This window comes from Truncatella angustata (genome assembly GCF_020726525.1).
Source record: "Truncatella angustata strain MPI-SDFR-AT-0073 chromosome Unknown BKA67scaffold_7, whole genome shotgun sequence".
In the NCBI taxonomy this organism is placed as follows: domain Eukaryota; kingdom Fungi; phylum Ascomycota; class Sordariomycetes; order Amphisphaeriales; family Sporocadaceae; genus Truncatella; species Truncatella angustata.
In genome coordinates, this window is record NW_025763387.1 from 2,730,566 (window position 1) to 2,749,256 (window position 18,691).

At 49.6% G+C, this 18,691-nt stretch overlaps 6 protein-coding genes across 6 annotated transcripts; 2 read left to right on the forward strand and 4 right to left on the reverse strand.

Annotated features, from left to right (window-relative positions):
- Positions 1-1,127: 1,127 nt before the first annotated feature.
- On the reverse strand, positions 1,128-2,180 carry BKA67DRAFT_662035 (putative polyketide synthase; the record flags this gene model as incomplete). Its single annotated transcript, XM_046107928.1, has 2 exons — positions 1,128-1,295; positions 1,368-2,180. The coding sequence occupies 2 exons, from the start codon at positions 2,178-2,180 to the stop codon at positions 1,128-1,130; spliced, it is 981 nt and encodes a 326-aa protein (XP_045955623.1).
- A 494-nt stretch (positions 2,181-2,674) lies between these two features.
- On the forward strand, positions 2,675-11,058 carry BKA67DRAFT_628395 (acyl transferase domain-containing protein; the record flags this gene model as incomplete). Its single annotated transcript, XM_046105570.1, has 6 exons — positions 2,675-3,725; positions 3,899-4,008; positions 4,077-4,130; positions 4,716-7,493; positions 7,566-7,662; positions 7,716-11,058. The coding sequence occupies 6 exons, from the start codon at positions 2,675-2,677 to the stop codon at positions 10,739-10,741; spliced, it is 7,116 nt and encodes a 2,371-aa protein (XP_045955624.1). The 3' UTR covers positions 10,742-11,058.
- Positions 11,059-11,528: 470 nt separating this feature from the next.
- Positions 11,529-12,793, reverse strand: BKA67DRAFT_576828 (cytochrome P450). The gene is made up of 2 exons (XM_046103596.1): positions 12,087-12,793; positions 11,529-12,032 (listed from the first exon to the last, which is right to left on the reverse strand). The coding sequence occupies exons 1-2, from the start codon at positions 12,486-12,488 to the stop codon at positions 11,670-11,672; spliced, it is 765 nt and encodes a 254-aa protein (XP_045955625.1). The 5' UTR covers positions 12,489-12,793; the 3' UTR covers positions 11,529-11,669.
- Positions 12,794-13,716: 923 nt separating this feature from the next.
- BKA67DRAFT_682306 (Alpha/Beta hydrolase protein) lies at positions 13,717-14,737 on the forward strand (the record flags this gene model as incomplete). Its single annotated transcript, XM_046108947.1, has 1 exon — positions 13,717-14,737. One exon carries the CDS (start codon positions 13,717-13,719, stop codon positions 14,734-14,736), a length of 1,020 nt encoding a protein of 339 aa, XP_045955626.1.
- Positions 14,738-15,239: 502 nt separating this feature from the next.
- On the reverse strand, positions 15,240-17,148 carry BKA67DRAFT_576829 (cytochrome P450). Its single transcript, XM_046103597.1, has 3 exons — positions 16,752-17,148; positions 16,280-16,699; positions 15,240-16,218 (listed from the first exon to the last, which is right to left on the reverse strand). Exons 1-3 carry the CDS (start codon positions 16,928-16,930, stop codon positions 15,312-15,314), a joined length of 1,506 nt encoding a protein of 501 aa, XP_045955627.1. The 5' UTR covers positions 16,931-17,148; the 3' UTR covers positions 15,240-15,311.
- Positions 17,149-17,779: 631 nt separating this feature from the next.
- On the reverse strand, positions 17,780-18,691 carry BKA67DRAFT_662040 (uncharacterized protein; the record flags this gene model as incomplete). The annotated part of the gene is made up of 2 exons (XM_046107929.1): positions 17,780-18,510; positions 18,565-18,691. The coding sequence occupies 2 exons, from the start codon at positions 18,689-18,691 to the stop codon at positions 17,780-17,782; spliced, it is 858 nt and encodes a 285-aa protein (XP_045955628.1).

An 18,691-nucleotide genomic window follows, 5' to 3' on the forward strand; every position in this document is an offset into this window, starting at 1 on the left:
TAGGTGAGGATAACAGAAAGAAAGAAAACTGAAAGAAAATATTCAGTTCAGCAAACAATGAGCGATTTGGCCTAGCGATAGCGATGAATTGTTACAGAGTGCTATACAATACTGCAAAGTGCATATTGAGGTTTGCCTCTTACTTGCATCGCACCAATAACGGCTCAGAAAATCTAGTGGCATGCATAATACAAGGGTCGATACATATGGGTACCGTTGAAACTATAATTAACTTGCAAAGATTGTACGAGCCGTCTGTTCTTGTTATCTTGCATATGTGACACCAGAGTGGCACCACTAATATTTTGAGCGCAGATTTGTGGTTATGGTAAGCACAGAAGGATCATGTTTACACAAATCCACCAATTCGTCTATTTATGTAAAAGAGTAGTGCCGAATTGTATTCCTGCGGTATAACTTGAGTTCATACGACGATTCTAAGCTGAAAAAATATATTTCAAAACTTATATCCAATTACTAAAAAAGATGTAGCCTAATGGATGGCTGAGGTGTGGCCCTAGGTATCCATCTGTAGCAACCAAACTAGGTACATGAATAGGCTCCTATTGATCACCACAAGCGACGTGTCTATAATAGCGATGACCTGTCAAATTAATATTCTTAACATTAATCATGGCATCACAGATCAGCAACATTGACAATATGCACCATTCTGGAAATATATCAATTTGAAAACCTCGCAAATGAAACACCATCCATAAGAAAGGAACGTCTAAATGCTCATGTCACGAATACTTTTTTCTCCATTTATATATTTCTCACCATAATCAAGTCAATCTGGTCTAGTGATTAGTGTCCCCGGAAGCTGGCAATCTCAGGATACTAATATCAGGTGAGAGACAACAAAGGATATATATGCATCTATGTGTGCAACAAAATACGCCACACAGTCTTTAAAGGCATCGCACTTGAACAGCGTACACAAACGTGACCGAAAATCAGGTCTGACAAAAGGCATTGTTTAAAGGTTGATCAAGACTCAAGCATTTCAGATTCCTTATATTGTTCCACCAGTATTCTGCAGATCATGTTCCTACAATTCCTCCAATCCTTTGGGCCCACGCTAACGTACCTTCTACAGATGGTTTAGCTCAGCCGATCCCTCCTTACCAGTACCTGAGGATGAAATCACACCCATCTGCTATCCAACCTTCTTTCATTGTCATGGAAGCGTCAAAATTGTGCTCACCAGGCTGTATTGACAGGAGTTTTGGCATATTGGGCACAATCTCTTCTACGCGTCTAACAAACTCTGTAGAGCAACTCGTTGGAACCTGTTTAGAACCAATCATGATCAGTAGAAGAAAATCAACATAGGTTATAGAAATCGTGCGAAAATTGCTTACCACAGAGTCGTTCTCTCCGTGGATCATCCATATGGGAGGCAATATCCCATTCTTCTTGATTGTAGCAATGACATCAAGACGTGGATCAGGCCGCTGGTTCATCATTCGTGGCAGACGGCCCTGCTGTAGGATACATGTGACCAGTTCCCACATCTCTGTTGGGTCTCCATCGGTCCGAACTTTGCCTCTTGTCTTTTGAACGTAGGATCGAATCGTTGCCTCTGCCCGCCGAGGCGGAGGCGGCCACGATCCTAAAATCATCCTTGGACGTGATATCTTAAGTTCAGGAACGCTGTCATCGAGCGGTCCATAGAGAGATAAAACTGCTTTGACTGCCACCTCTGGGCGCTCGAGAGCTGACAATAATGCGAGGGTCCCTCCGGCGCTATGTCCAGCACAGATAATGCGGCTGAGGTCGGGTCGGACGCCCCACGACTCCCTTTCGGTTATACTTGGTAGGATCTCGAGGAACCAAGTCCAGAAGGAGTGAAGATCATCCACAATGTCCGCCCCCGACGCCTCGGGGAGAAGGCGATAATCAGGGGCCACGATCATAGCGTTTTGTGACACCGCAAGCTGGAGCAGCCAGCCCGGCCACCAAGGCTCGTATAGGCGATCCCCGACTATGAACCCTCCTCCATGCCAGAACACAAGCACGGGAATATGAGTAGGTATGCCGCTGCCGCCATGTCGTTCCTTAACGAGCCCCTTGGGCGTCAAGATGGATGTCCAGAGACTATGGCAAGCAACCGTGCCGTAGACTAGGTCTAGTCTACGAAACTCATCGAATTTGCTTTTGTGCAGAGATCCCATATTGTTGGCTTCCTATCGAGATACTGTGAAGTTGTATTTACCTCATCCGAATTATTGTGCAAATATCGATTAGGTCTTAGCCGAAGAGACACTAAGCGCCGTTCAGCGAGTCCAAGGCAAGTCCTGGTAATGCAAGGTTGCCCTTGTGTGGCGTGTAGGTACACCTGATGAGCGCTTGATGATGTAATCTCCTGTTCTCTATGAGCGAGGGTGGCATGAGTAGGCAAGAAGGTTCGGTGGTGCCACCAATGGGTCTCCCAAAAGCACTGACAGGGATTCACAGTCTCTTTATAGAACACGCACAGTGTTGATTCTCTGATAGCTCCTGAATGGTTTACTGTCTATAGATGCATGACTGACAAACCAAATGCAACTTGAGGAATAGCTTTCTAATATCTACATAGACAACATACTCTACCCATGTACTCTGCTTTCAACTAGCTTTACTTTCACTCTCATTCATTTCCCCCTACATCTCTTGCATGTCACTAAGCATGGCACTTCCCAATACACCTGTGGCCATCTGTGGCATGGGCGTGAGACTGCCAGGCGGTATCCGAAGCTCATCAGAGCTTTTTGAATTTCTTGTCAACAAGGGTGATGCTAGAAACGTCGTCCCTGAAGACCGCTACAATGTGGAAGCGTACCACGATCCAGCTGGTAAACCTGGCTTCATTGCTACTAAATATGGATATTACTTAGACGTCGATCTGGCGCAATTTGATGCCTCGATGTTCAGGATATCTAACGCTGAGCTCGCCGCGATGGATCCCAGTCAGCGCCTACTTCTCGAGGTGACACGCGAAGCATTTGAGAGCGCCGGCGAGGCGGATTTTCGGGGGAGGAACATCGGCACGTTTGTGGGCGATTTCACGGAAGATTGGCAGGACCTGCAGAATGCCGACTTGCTCAATCCGGCGCCGTACCAGATGACGGGCAAGGCAGATTTTGCCCTGGCGAACCGGCTTGCATTTGAGTATGATCTGTTAGGCCCTAGCGTTAGTATCAAGACTGCATGTTCGGCCACGGCCGAAGCGGTTCACCAAGCTGTATTGGCGATCCGCGCGGGTTCATGCCCGTCGGCCATAGTGGCCGGCGCCAACATAATCATCACTCCCCGGATAAGCATGGCCATGACCCAGTTCGGATTGTTGGCCGCCGATGGAAACTGTAAAACCTTTGACGTTGGCGCTGACGGCTTCGCTCGCGGCGAGTCAGTATGCGCACTATACATCAAGCGACTCGACGATGCCATACGCGACGGCAACCCTATCCGCGCTGTCATCCGCGCGTGTGACAGCAACGCGGACGGAGGTGATGGTTCTCGAACCTTTGGCACTCCCAACGCCGTTGCACAAGAGAAGCTGATCCGTCAGACATATGAGTTGGCGGGACTGCCACTGGCAGAAACTAAGGTTATCGAGCTTCATGGCACGGGCACGCCAGTCGGCGATCCCTTGGAGACAACGGCCATCGCCGCCTGTTTCGGTGGCGAAGAAAAGGTGTACATCGGCTCAGTGAAACCTAATCTTGGCCATGGAGAAGGTGGCTCTGCCATGGCGAGCATCATAAAGTCCGTTGTTGCTCTTGAGAACAAAACAATCTTGCCCAACATCAAGTTTGAGAGGCCAAATCCGAAGAGTGAGTTTCCTTGTAATTGGGCATGTTCCCTGTATAGCTTGCGTTCAACAGACTATAATGCTGATATTTCTTTCCAGTCCCATGGGACCGCAACCTTTCAGTACCAATAGAGCCATGCCGATGGCCTGAAGGAATCCTTGAGCGGGTTAGCATTAACTCATTTGGATTGGGAGGTTCCAATGTACACGTAAGTCCCCAAACAACATAATTCCAAATGTTTTAATGGCGATTTGACTTACCAACATGTATCTCTAGATTGTTATTGATTCCGCAGCATCGATGGGGATCCCATCACCACGCCGGGGTGAAGTAGGTAAATTCAATGGCTTGGTGGTCAATGGCAACGGTGTGACAGCCAATGAAAACCATTCAACGACCAGTGGCGGCGTAACAGATAGTGACAATGCTCACACCATCAATGACAACTGCATTTCTGAAAATGGGAATGGCCACTCCTACGGCAAAGGTCATTCTGTCGGTGGTAATGATCACTTTACGAATGGTAATGGTCAGTATACCAATGATGACGGGCACTCTTCTAATGGCAACTGTCACACCAACGGCAATGGCCACTCCAACGATAATGGTAGCTCTACCAACAGCAATGGGTACCCTACAAACGGTAATGGTCAATATACCAATGATGAGGGTCCCACCAATGGCAGCAGTGTATCGGTGAATGACGACGGACTTACAACAACACCTAGACACATGGGTTTGCTATTGTTATCCGCCAACAGCACACCCGCCATCGCAAAGATGGCTGCCAACTACGGGCGATATCTGGAGAAAAGTCCGGAGGACCTAGATGCCTTGGAGTATACTCTCGCTTCCCGGCGGGAGCGCCTCAAACTAGCCACGTATTGCATTGCGGATGGTCAAACTCTAAGCGAGCCTGCAGCGCCGTCAGAATCCCCAAGCGTCAGCAGAGTCGCTTTTGTCTTCACCGGCCAGGGTGCTCAATGGGTAGGTATGGGGCGTGAGATGATGCAAGAGAACGCAACCTTCGCGGGGAGTATTCGGAGCATGGATAAGGTGCTGAAGTCGCTTGAACACCCGCCCGACTGGACTCTGGAGGAGTTATTGCTGACCGACACCGCTGACAAGGATCTTTTAAATCCAGTCGACCGCGCTCAGCCCATATGCACTGCTATTCAGGTTGCATATGTTGATGCCCTCGCTGTGTGGGACATCAGGCCATCGGCCGTCACAGGACACTCCAGTGGAGAGATTGCCGCGGCCTATGCTGCTGGTATTTTTACAAGCCGTGAAGCCATAATTACTGCTTACTACCGTGGCTACGCATGTACGCACAACAAGGCACCTGGCGGCATGGCGGCTGTCGGCATGGGCGGCGACAATATGGAACAGTTTCTAAAGCCAGGAGTCGTGATCGCGTGTGAGAATAGCAATGCCAGCGTAACCATTTCAGGTGACTTGGAGGTCCTGGATGAGATCATAGACAGTTTGAAGGAGGCGCATCCCAATCTGTTTGTCCGAAAGCTTCGCGTGACGACGGCCTACCACTCTCATCACATGTCCACCGTTGGAGACCTCTACAAATCTCTCATCACACCACACCTTGCGCCAAAACCGCCTCAAGTGCCATTCTACTCTACAGTGTACGGCCGGCAGGTGGGCGAAGGCAAGGTTTTCGGTCCACAGTACTGGCAACTCAATCTCGTTAGCCCCGTTCTATTTCGAACCGCAGGAACTCGGTTGCTGGTGGATATGCCCAGCACAGCGCACTTGGAGATTGGTCCACACGCCTCACTCGCGGGCCCCCTGCGGCAGATATACAAAGAGACCGGGCACTCGGCTCCATATGCCGCGCTCGCCGATCGTGGCCAAGATGCTTCCCGTACCTTCCTGACGGCCGTTGGCAAGCTCTATTGCTTCGGTATCGCACCGCGGGTGCCTAGTTCCGACCGTACGTTTACCTTGCCGGAATTGCCTTCGTACCCCTGGAATTATGAAACGCGGCACTGGGCTGAGACCCGCGTAATGGCCGGCTTGAGATTCCGTAAGCATCGTAAACATGAGCTACTCGGCCTACGCATTCTTGAGAGTAGCGAGACTGAGCCCGCATGGAGGAACGTGCTCCGACTGGGCGAGGTTCCTTGGTTAGCAGATCATTGTGTTGAAAATGATATTGTGTTCCCTGCCGCTGGCTACATTGCCATTGCTGGAACGGCTGTAGCGCAGCTAACATCTTCGTCAGCATACACAGTGCAAGATGTCAACATTGCTGCTGCCATGCTTCTCACTGAGGGCAAGGGCACTGAGATAATTACAACATTGAGGAAGCACTCTCTAACTGTCTCCAAGGATAGCAAATGGTGGGAATTCTCCATCTCGTCTGAAAACAACGGGACCTGGACGAAGCACTGCTGGGGCTTGGTTACCGATGGATGTGGCGTAGCCCTCCCTCTATCTCCAGTTGTGACACCAAATAAGCGCTTTGTGGATTCGAAACGTTGGTATGCTGCACTGTCACGTATTGGTCTCAACTACAGCAACCGTTTTATTGGGCTAGACAACATCACGGCAAGTCCCGTCAAGCAAAGTGCCTCGGCTAGTGTCACTGACTACCAAGACGAGGGAGAGGTATACGCACTCCATCCGTCAACTTTGGATCTTGTTCTTCAGTCATGGTCTGTGGCACTCGCCCAGGGTGAATATCGTCGGTTGGACAGGCTGTTTTTGCCAACCTTCATTGAGCAATTCTACGTAAGCGCCGAAGGCAGCCAAGCAACACTCCATGTTAGCACCACTTCGCACGGCCGCATTGGAGCGACAGTGGGCGACTCATATGGCATCGTAAGTGGTGATGGAAAGGTGGCATTCCTGCTCAAAGGGTTCCAGGTCGCGACGATGGAGAGCGCGCTCTCACACGCGGCTCCGGAGCTGAAATCGATGTCGCTGCAGTGGCATCCAGCGATTGACTTCACCTCTCCCGAAACACTAATGCGTCCATCGCGCGACGTGACGGCTGACATTATGTTTGCTGAGCAATTCGGCTTGCTGTGCGCGGCCGAGATCCACGAGGAGGCAACCACGGTCACATCCCTTGCCCAACCATTCTTCAAACACTTCTTAGACGGCGTGGCCAAACATATGGATCAAGTTGACAAAGGACTTTCCAACATACCCGACGCTCAGGACCTAAAGGCTTTGAGCCGAGCGGCTCGACGTGAAAAACTGGAACAGTGGCGAGAGAAAAGCAAAGGACGCCCGGTGGAGGTCATTGCCGAAACGCTGTGGCGCGTCTACTACAATATCAGAGACCTTCTTGAAGGTCGAGAGACCTTAATTGATGTTCTACTCGTCGGAGGCCTGTTGCAGAGATTTTACGACGAAACCAATTCTTGGTCCGATATTACCGACTTCTTCCGCGTTCTAGGTCTCAATAAGCCGCAAATCCGCGTGCTCGAAATCGGAGCCGGCACCGGAAGCACGACTGCTATTGTGCTGGCGGCCATGAAGTCGAGCCATGGGGAACACCTTTACGAAGATTATACGATTACTGACGTCTCGGCTGGTTTTGTCAACCAGACCAAAGAGCGTTTCAGTCAATACCCAAACCTCAAGTTTGCCGTCTGTGATATTACAGTAGATCCGCTCGAACAAGGATTTGCAGCGGCTTCGTATGATTTAATAATTGCCTCTAATGTAAGTTTGACCTAATGACACTAAATTACTACGAGTGAGTGAGATTAACGTGTGGAATCGCTAACGATCTAGGTCTTGCATGCTACCCCCAACTTGATCGAGACGTTGACGAGGTGCCGAACATTGTTGAAACCGGATGGGCAAATCTTCATGCAGGAGTTTTGCGGACGTACGTGATTTTTCAGTATGCAATTAGTTCAGGAAAAAGTTAACAGTGCGCAGACACGAGGTATGCTGACCTCATCATGGGCCTATTTGATGGATGGTGGGCTGGTATCAACGACGGCCGTGCAGAGCGTCCCGTTCTCCAAGAAGAGGCGTGGGATTCCAAGCTACAGCAGAGCGGCTTCCACGGTATTCAGTCGGCTGTTCGCGACAATAAGCACCCTCACTTCTTCAATACCACTAATATCCTAGCTCGGGCTCGATCCAATGAATCATTCGAGCCTAGCGACATTGGTAAACACATTATAACTCTGCTCAAACCGACTCATGAGCTGGACAACTTTGGACAGAACATCAAGAGTTCACTTGAAACCGCGGGCTATACCGTGGACGAATATGTCTGGGGCGCAAGACTACCGGAGGGGCAGGATATCGTCTCACTAATGGATGTCAATGACGAACACGCTCCTATACTGGCAAATGTTGGTGCCGACGATCTTACGACCTTTATCGACCTCGTTGGCGACGTATCGGGACAGGCACTGCTGTGGCTTATGCGACCCGCACAAACGCAATGCTTGGATCCACAGTATGGTCAGATACCAGGAGTGGCACGGTGTATTCGTGCAGAGCTGGCCATTGACTTTGTCACCTTCGAACTGGACAAGCTCGATAGCGAGGCCAGTCAGGCTGTAGCGCAGGTGCTGGGCAGGGTCCAGCGAGCGCAGCAGGCAGCCTCGGAGAACGACAGTCTGGACATGGATTCTGAGTACGTATGGCGAAACGGCCAGGTGCTGATAAGTCGAATCCATACGTCGTCGGTTGATCAGGCGCTGGCCAACGCCGCACCTCAAACTGAAGCGAAACATCTCACCATAGGTCAACCGGGCATGTTGCAGACCATGTGTTGGACCGGCCATCCACTCCCACCGATCGCTCCCAACCAGGTTCAGATACGGATCAAGGTGACGGGATTGAACTTCCACGACGTGGCCGTGGCCATGGGCATTGTCGGCCCCGACGGCCAGATGGAAAAGGATGGCTATCACGGTCTCGGCAGCGAGGGGTTAGCCATCGTAACGGCCGTGGGCGAGGGTGTCGAGCACGTGGCCGTTGGCGACCGTGTTGTATTTATGGAGATCCTGACGTCTTGCTTCGCGACGGAGATGCAGTTGCCGGCTGAATTGGTGGCACGGGCTCCGGCGGGTGTGAGCGACGAGGACGCGGCCGGTTTGATCATTCCTTACGCGACTGTTCTATGGAGCTTCCTTGAGAAGGCACACATGAAGCGAGGACAATCTGTACTGATCCATAGCGCGGCCGGTGGCGTGGGCATTGCGGCCATTCACATCGCACGCTGGATTGGCGCCGATATCTACTGCACGGTAGGGTCGCCGGTCAAGGTTGACTTTTTGGTCAATGAGCTTGGTATACCGCGCGATCGCATCTTCCAATCCCACGATGACAGCTTCGTTGCGGATGTGATGCGTTTTACCGATGGATTGGGCGTCGATGTAGTCCTGAATTCGCTCTCCGGCGAGCTACTCCACGCCTCGTGGAAGTGTGTGGCGGCGGGTGGCTGCATGGTAGATATTGGAAAGAGAGACTTCCTTGGCCGCGGTCGCTTGGCTATGAACCCATTTGTCGGAAACCGTGCCTTCTTTGGTGTCGATCTAGCTACCATGATCGTGACCCAGAAGTATCGGCTTGTGCCCTTCCTGCGGCAATCTATTGAACTCTTCGAAGCGGGCGAAATTGTCCCATTGTACCCCACAACCGTCTTTGAGGCCGAGAAAATCCAAGACGCCTTCCGCTATATGCAGAAGGGTATTCACATGGGTCGCATCGTCGTCAGGATGCCGGAAGACCCTGCCTCTCTTCCGATAGCGTTACCAGCTCCCAAGCCCATCTTCAGCCCTGACGGGGTCTACTTGCTTGCAGGTGGGCTCGGAGGTTTGGGCCGGTCGATCCTTTCTTGGATGGCGAGCCATGGTGCTCGCCATCTCATCGTATTCTCACCTTCTGCGGGGACGCTGCCTGAACACCGACTGTTTGTCGAGGAGCTAGGCGAGATGGGCTGCGAGCTCCGCTGCATCGCCGGCGACGTAGCGAACTACGACTTCGTACAAAAGGTCGTGGCTGACGCTGGGAACCATCCCATCAAGGGCGTCCTGCAGCTGGCGATGGTCCTGCGCGATGCCGGCTTTTTGAACATGGACCATGAGGCGTGGACAACTACTACCAATCCGAAGATTCAGGGCACCATGAATCTACATGAGCTTCTGCCCAAGGATCTTGACTTCTTCATTATGTGCGGTTCCACGGGCGGGACGCTGGGCGCTTACGGACAGTCCAACTATGCGGCAGCCAATGCCTATCTTGACGCCTTTTTACATTTCCGCCACGGCCAGGGTCTCCCGGCCGCGGTCCTGGACATCGCCGCCATTGGTGATATTGGCTACGTCGCGGTAAATAAGAATGTCGCCGAACGTCTGGGGCGTGCCCTAGCTGGATTCATGGTGGAGGCCGAGTTCCTCCGGTGTCTTCAGCTCGCCGTAGAGAGATCATCTAGCAAATATATTGTGCCTATGAACCCGACGCCAACTGTGGCATTTGAGGAGCCATCTCAGGTGGTGCTATATAACGATACAGCATTGCCACTGGCCGATCCACAAAACACTGCGTCTTTCAGACGAGACCCACGTTTATCTGTATTCCGCAACACCCAGGGCGCGCCGGTGCAAGGTGATGGCGCTGGCAACGAAGGTCTTCGCACCTTTTTAGGGTCTCTAACGAGCGAGCCAGAACGGCTCGACGATCTGTCCGCTACAATCTTCCTCGCCGAAGAAATTGCGAAGCGAATCTTTGCTTTCCTCATGCAAGAGGATGCTGTCATAGACACGAGCCAAACACTCACGTCAATGGGTGCTGACTCACTAGTCGCAATTGAGATTCGCAACTGGTGGAAGCAAACCCTTGGCATCGAGATCACAGTCCTTGAATTAGCAGACTCGTCCAAGACGATGGAGCTTTTAGGCGCACTGGCGGTGCAGCGACTGAAGGAAAAGCTTCAATCTAATTAATAGGACATGATGGCCTCACTGGCTTCCAGTCACTTGTTGGCCCGTGACAGTGCTGCGAACAAGATACCCGGGGTGTTGTCGTTGCAATCTGTACGGAGTACGACCTGTAAAGACGAGAGGTATAATAAACAAACACGTTCTGTCCAGGTGCGGCTATCGCTACAATGGACATGTGCATGGTCGGCGGCTACATGGCACTAACCAGATGCCAATGCTGGGGGTTTGCAAATAGGCAGGCTGCCCATTTAGTGGGTTCTCAACCACAGCAAGGCATTGTTAGCTTCTTGCTTTTCGTCACTTTGTAAATATCATGTTGGTTAATCTGGATTGTTAATGATTTATATCTTCCCAATGATATCTCAAAGTAGTACTAGACTAGGTTAGCCTATTTCCACGTTGCAAATAGTAGCATCACATGATCGCGGGTAAGCTTTTGAACCGGGCGACACAATCTTAGACATAGCAACGCGTCAAATCACCATTTTTTTCTCCCCTCGATCGGTTTGAATGTTGATTGTGGGCCACTCGTGAGCTATGAATGATACCCAGGTACTAACTACATACAAGAAACACTCGACTTGAAGCACGTGCTGATTAAACTGATTAGCACGAGGCATAGCGACGGAACGTTTCTGCACAGTCTTAACTATTTTCAGTATCTTTTACCGTGTTGAGATGCGGGAATTAGTCTTCCCTCGAACACGTGACCCTTCACAGCCACCCAGAAGAATGTGTCACACACTAACTTAGATTCCCCTCCCCCCTTTTCTGTACTTGTTTTTATATCCTTTTTTTTGTAGCTAGTCAATGACCCACGCAATCACACAACACATACGGCCGAAGATGAGTCCTTGTACCTATTTCTTCTTCGTTAGAATATGAACCGGTAGCTAGCTTCGCTCACGAAGATCACCGGCTCTGTTTATCTTTATCCGGACGCTAGAGCTATTCTGGCTTTGCTCTTGCCTATCACAACTTTCCACGTGCCTGCTCCCTCCTCCCGAGGTAAAATCTTGAAGCGCGTATCATGTAAAGGATGTGGTAACGTCGCGATCTTTATTTTCTCAATGGGCGGGTCTTGCTCCCAACCATTGCCGTCCGCTGGAACCAGATTGGTCCTCAACACGAGCAAAGCAACAATAATCAGAATTTCGGTGGATGCAAACTGGCGTGCCGGACATAACCAGGGTGCTGCGCCCCACGGTAGGAAGCTTGTTGGTAATATCCTGGACTTGGCTTCAGTCTCCCCTGTCCTTGCAGGCATAAACCTGTAGGGATCAAAATGATTGACGTGGGCACCCCAGATTTTGGGATCCTTGTGAACTGGCTTGGCTGACAGATGGAGGTGGTGACCTTTCTTCAACATATACTGATCTATCAGTGTATCCTCCAGGATCGAACGGAATGCGACTTGTGCATGCCTCAAACGCTGGGTCTCTTGGTAAGCAGACAGTAGTAGGTGGCACTCGGTTTGGAGGATGGCAATATCCAGGACAAAACCATCCTCAGACTTCTGTGTCGCTCGACTGCGTATCTCGTCGCGTATGGCCTCCAACAGTGCAGGCCGGGAGTATATTTCATACACAGTCCAATATAACGTTGGGATTGTGTTAAAATAGGCATTACTAAGAGTGGACTGGATCCTGTATGAATCTTCTTCGCTGACACCTCCTTCGAGTAAGATCCTTTGGCGTTCTCGTATCATCAGGGATGCATCATCGGGCATCTTCTGAAAGTACCTCCGCATGGCTGCAAATACCTTCGTCCGGGCTTTGTAGCCCTTGCCCAGGGGGTCCACCCCAAAAATATGACTGGGTCTATACTCATCCCAAGTCCTTCTTCGTTGTTAGTTTACCATGCGACGCAACCATTATGGTTCTTGAGGAGAAGTGGAGAAATAGAGAGGTGCAGAGCAAGATGTTGAGGATATTTGACAAGATTCCCTGTGACTTACCACATAGCATCCGCAATTTCTGGATCTTTGAATGGATGCTCGCTACCAAACAAACCTACCCCCGTGGCTTGGACAATTATATGCTTGGCCCAATCGAAGAGTTGAAATTCCACTAATTCTTGGTTCAACAATTCCGTGACTTCAAGCACCGACTCCTCCCCCATCCGCACATTTTGTTCATCCATGTGCGGCCCTGGAGCAAGCGCTTCTTTAGTACGATTGCTAAAGCTTTCTACCAAATTACCGTCAAAAGTGGTATGGGCCGCGTCGCTGATATCTCCATGGATCTTGTTGGCAGTTCGTAGAAAAGGTCTCAAGGAAATGGCCTTCGACTTTTGCATCAAATTCGTAAGCCGCATTGCATGGGTAACATAAACCTTGAAATTTAAGACGCCGATGGTGTATATTTCAACATCCTTGTTCTGGTTACTGGCTTGAATGTGAATACTTTACCAATCTGTGTCGTTCTAACAAATTGAGTGCTCACCTAAGAACATCATAATAATCAAATCCATGGCGCAAGAACCCTAGCACATGGCCGATAATAGGAAGAGGGATTATTGGTCTTACCCGACGAGGCTCTCGTGGGTCGTCGAAGTAGCTGAACAAAGATTCAATACCGTAGCCCAAGAGAATAAGCCCTGCAACACTAGCCAGGATTTCGCGAAGCATAATTGAATGATGGCAAGTGACAAATCAAAGAGTCGCTGTCTCACGCATAAATGAAGTCACGCTTGCAACCCCAAAAATATGATTGTGAAGCCTCGCTTTCACGTATGTCTTTCTTGCGAGGGTGATTCATGAGACAAGACTAGAGTCCGTTTTAGTGGCAGCAGCCCCACGAATTGGGTTGTAGTGACGCCACTCTTATGGACGAATTACTATACAGGATTGAGGGATCCTTACACTTGGCGATTTACTTATACTAGAACAATGAAGTTTCATGTTTCCAGTTGTGGGTTACAGCTACAGTACTCGGAGTTTTCTCAATTGCTCATCAAGTGACCTTACGTTTGACAAAATGCCTCAGTTGAAGAAGCGTACTACCATCCTAACCCATCAACCTTGGGTTGGAACTCTTCAGGGAGCATGGCTGTTTCTGTGTGCCATTGCTTATCGATATCTCTGTGAGATTATATTTTTCCAGTTCAAGATACGCGATCGAAAGTTTTGGGCCACGCAGAGGCCGGACAAAGTTCAGTCTTATCCGACGCGGCCTACGCTGCGTCATCACGTCTTCATCCCTGCAAACCACAAAGAAGGGGAGAAGCACGCAATATGTTTTCTCATTCATGGCGTTGCTTTCATCATTGGCTCTCCAGCGATGGATCACGCGCAGGCGCGTTTCTTGGCGGACCAGCATAACTACGTTGTCATCGCAGTCAGTTATCGCCGTGCTCCAGAGCATCGTTTTCCCACGGCGATTCACGACGTGGCTGCGGTGATCACCGCAGCTTTGGACGACAAATCTTTGCCCATCGACACTCAAAAGGTTGTCGTGGGCGGCTTCTCAGCCGGTGCTACTATTGCTCTTGCAGTCGCTCAGATCCCGGAGCTCAAAGATCGCATCAAAGTGTTAGTGACATTCCAGCCGTTGACCGATCGGTCAGGCGAAGCTCGTGGTTCCTACCCAAAAGCTATGCCATGGGGAGGCCCGGACGATATGGAGAAGACTCGTGCGCTTTCAGACTGGGGCTTTCCTTCCCCGGGCCAAGATATGCGGGAAAGGCTCCTCAGCCCCTACTATGCCACTCGCGCCGACATTCCTCAGCCTGTGTTTTTCATAACGGGAAGTGCGGACATGTTATGCCAAGAGGCATACTTATTAGCTTGTAAGCTTGCGAGTCGACAAGCCGACGGTGATTATATCAAGGCTTGGGAGCAAAACGGAGTTAAATATTGGTGTGCTAGAGACATGCCCCACGGGTGGACTCACTTCTGGGTACAGCTCAAGGGTGAATGGCGCACCAAGCAATTACAAATACAGAATGAGGCTTGGCAAGAGGTTGTTGCATGGTTGGAAAAAACTCTATATAAGTAGCATTTATGAAATTCGATGTGTTATGGAATAGTTGAGTCTTCGAAATAATAGGACCCGAATATAACAAAGCTGAAGACTGCTTCTAGTAGGTCACATCCACACAGAAATGCGCATCATGGTGTCTTGATCCTACTCTCCCCACAAATGTTAGCATCTCAATCAAGTTTTGACAACCGTCGAGAAATTATTCTCAAGACTATAAACGTGGGCGGTCATTATAATGAGTCTACTCCCAATGTTTTCGTGAAGAGGCAGTTACCCATCTTTACATGATTAACACTTGGACTAAGGATAGAATATGTACTGGTTCATACTTGAATTAGAAACAGAAACGAGAAACAGCGACGATAATTATGCCGACAATATCTTAACAAAAAATGAAACTGTAAGATCCTTGGTTTGAGACATTTATTATCATCCATTGAATCACGCGAAGACTACCCACGCTCCTGTTATATGAATCAAGGTGTCGACAATTGTATTAGGAGTGTTCAAGAAAAAAGTCTACATGCAAAGATAAAAACCAGGGTTCACACGAGACTCAGCTTAGCTGGTGACTACGTCGTATTCTCATATCATCCAGACGCTAAAGGAATCCTTGCTTTGCTTTGTCCCAGAACGACTGTCCAGCCTCCCGATCCCTCCCGCGGAGAAACTCTGACTCGTACGTCCTTTTTAGGGCGTGCAAGTGTCGGCTTTTCCAATAACCGTAACGCCGGGTCACGCTCCCACTCCTTACTACTTATGGGCACCAGATCCACTTGCAGAGCCAACAGAGCTGTGATCGTCAACACTTCCGTCGAAACAAACTGGCGGGCTGGGCACGTATACGGCGCCGCGCCCCATGGGAGGAAGCTGTTAGGCAATATCTTGATCTTCGTCTCATCAATGCCTGGAGGAACGAAACGGTATGGGTCGAAAACGTCAGCGTGGGGGCCCCAGATCTTCGTGTTCACATGGACGGGCTGCACAGGCATTTGGAACCAATTGCCTTTCTTCAAGAGATATTTACCGTCGAGGAGTGTGTCTTCCGCAACCATACGCGAAGTGGCAGGGGCATGCCTAGTACGCTGCGTTTCTTGGTACGTGGACAACAAGATATGGCACTCCGTCTTCAGTGCAGCGATGTCCAGGATAAAGACCTCACCCTTTTCTGACCTCCGGACTGCCTTGCTGTGTAACTCTTTGCGAATGGCTGCTAGAAGCTGAGGGCGGGAGTAAACTTCATAGATCGTCCAAAATAACGTAGGCGTGATATTATAATAGGCATCGCTAAAGAACGACTGCATTTTGGCAATGTCCTCCTCACCCATACCGCCCTGTCGAAGAACTTCCTGGCGTTCTCGAATCATCAAGGACACATCGTCTGGGATATTTCGAAAGTATCTCTGAAAAGCGTCGAACACCTTGGCACGAGCTTTGTAGCCTGTATGCCAGAAATCCATACCCATTTGATGGCTGGGTCTAAAGTCTTCCCATGTCCTGAAATTGTATTAGTCTGACATTATATTATCATGTCGCCACATTCGTGGTTTTGACTCACCACATGGCATCAACAATGTCAGGATCTTTGAAAGGATGTTGGACACCAAACAAAGCAATGCTGGTAATCTCCACAACGGCATGCTTAGCCCATGCAAGCAGCCCAGTTTCATCTCGTCTCAACATGTTCGAGATTTCGCGGAGCGATTCCTCTCCGATTCGCAGGCTAAGCATATCTAGAGAAGTTCCAGGAGCCAGTGCTTTCTTAGTACGCAGACGGAAAGCTTCCAATAGCTCCCCATCAAACAAAGTGTGCGCCTCGTCGCTGACATTGGAGTGAATTTTATTCTCCGTCCGAAGGAAGGGCCTAGTTGATAAGGTCCTTGTTTTTTGGATTGTATTTGTCAGGCGTATAGCATGTGTTATATACACTTTAAAGACCAGAACACGGATTGTGTAAACTTCTGCATCTGTTTTCTGACTAATCTAAATATAAGCGCCTAACATTGGCGTTGAAGACTTTCCGTCCTTACCTCAAGATATCGTAATAGTCAAATCCATAGTACATGAAACCCAGAAAGTGGCCGATGATGGGTATTGTGGAGGATATCCGGCGAGGCTCACGCGGATCATCAAAAATGCCAAGTAGCCATTCGACGCTATAAACGAGAATAATGACACCAATAGCGCCGAATAATACTTCGCGAAGCATCTTAAACGAGAGAGACCAATACTAACCCAAGAGTAAACTCGTGACGATATTGATTATTCCTTATGCTCTATAGTTTTTAACCAGGTGATCTAAAAACAGTACGGCTCGTGAGCCGGCACCACAAACGAATTGGTGGCACCATATGACTATATGAAGAGATATGAAGGATGGAAGGATCTCAGATTCCTTTGCTCACTTTGCATATGAAATGGCAGGTTCTTGTAACAGTGGTCTCTTACCAGTTCGGCTGTTTTCGTTAGATTATCATATGTCAGTATTTCTACGGGTACCCTCCGGTACGGCGATTAGACCGGGGTAGGCTTAACCGGACATCATACATTCTCAAATAAACGGGAATACAGGATCAGTACACATCTAACATGTCGCGTCGTCTCACTCGAAGTGGAGCCTTAGCAGATCCAGGGTCATACCCCGCTCCGGGTACCCGGAAAACATGTGCCAAGCAGGCAGATGGGGGATGGTTGGTCACACAAACAAGGGCAGCAATGTATTGCCGTCCATCTTGGCAAAGCCCCCCCCCCCCCCAAAAATGATTACAAAAATAGGATGAAAAGATCTCTAGCATAGTCACAAGATCTTGTAGCCATCTACGAACAGGCTTGTCTCAAGAAAATACTCTGTTAGAAAAAGTGTCCTTCGTATCATTACATGTTTGTATACACGTCGCATTGATATACAAGTGGGGGAAATAAAAGTGAATAGAAAGATAGTGTGGGCAGATACGGATCGAAGTCAATCAATACCCCACTACAATTTTTGCTGTTCTGATATTTGGTTATTCTTTTTTCGTTTGACAACTGCAATCTACGTGGTAGCACCTTGCGTCTTTTACAGCTTAATGCTATCTGCCACGGCCGGCGGCGAATTATTGTCGAGCCAGAGCTGTAATCTCCCCCGCAGGTTGCTTTGATCCGCCTCGTATTGTTCGTACGTGGACACGAGGTGATTGATGTATTGTATAGCTCTGTCGAGGACGACTGACTTTGTGGGCAGCTTCGTCGCCTCCTCAGATGCTGGATTCACGGGTGTTGCACTTGTAGGGTCAGTCAGGCTGAAGGCGTTTGATGAGGGGATAGAGGCAGAGAGCTGCTGGATCTTGCTGTTCAGGACGGATCGATATCGCTTCTCGACAGCAGCATGGGGCCGCTGCCGCCGCGGCGGTAGAGGACGCTGTGGCTGTTGTTGAAGCTGCCTTTGTTCCTGTTCCTGTTGTTTTTGTTGTTGTTGTTGTTGTTGTTGTTGTTGTTGTTGTTGCTGTACCTGTTGTTGGCGCCGACGCTGAGTCGACGCCCTAGTTGTCTTTTGTTGGCTGTTGGATCGCTCGCGCTGAGCAGATCGGGTATCGATTCTTCTGGGCCTATCAACTTCTTCGTCGTACTCATCATCATCATCATCCTCCTCATCGTCTTCGTCATCATCGTCGTCGTTGTCGTTATCATAATCATTGTCCAATCTAGCTGTCTGCCCAATGCTAGGCGGTGTGTTCGTCAAATGACTATGGCCGGAGTCTCCCTTGCTTGATGTCTCACGGTGGCCAATGTGCTGGGCTAAGGCGGGATCTTAAACAAGTATCAGCATCTTCGTACGAGTCGATCAAATGCAGTGTTACAAACCTGAATTGATGGGTTGCGCTTGCAAAAAGCGTGCTACTCGTAGGAAGCTCTGTAACAAGGCAAAGTCCTCGCGAGACACGACCTCTTCTGGGGAGGTGCGCGGAAGTCTTTCTGATGGAGAAGACAT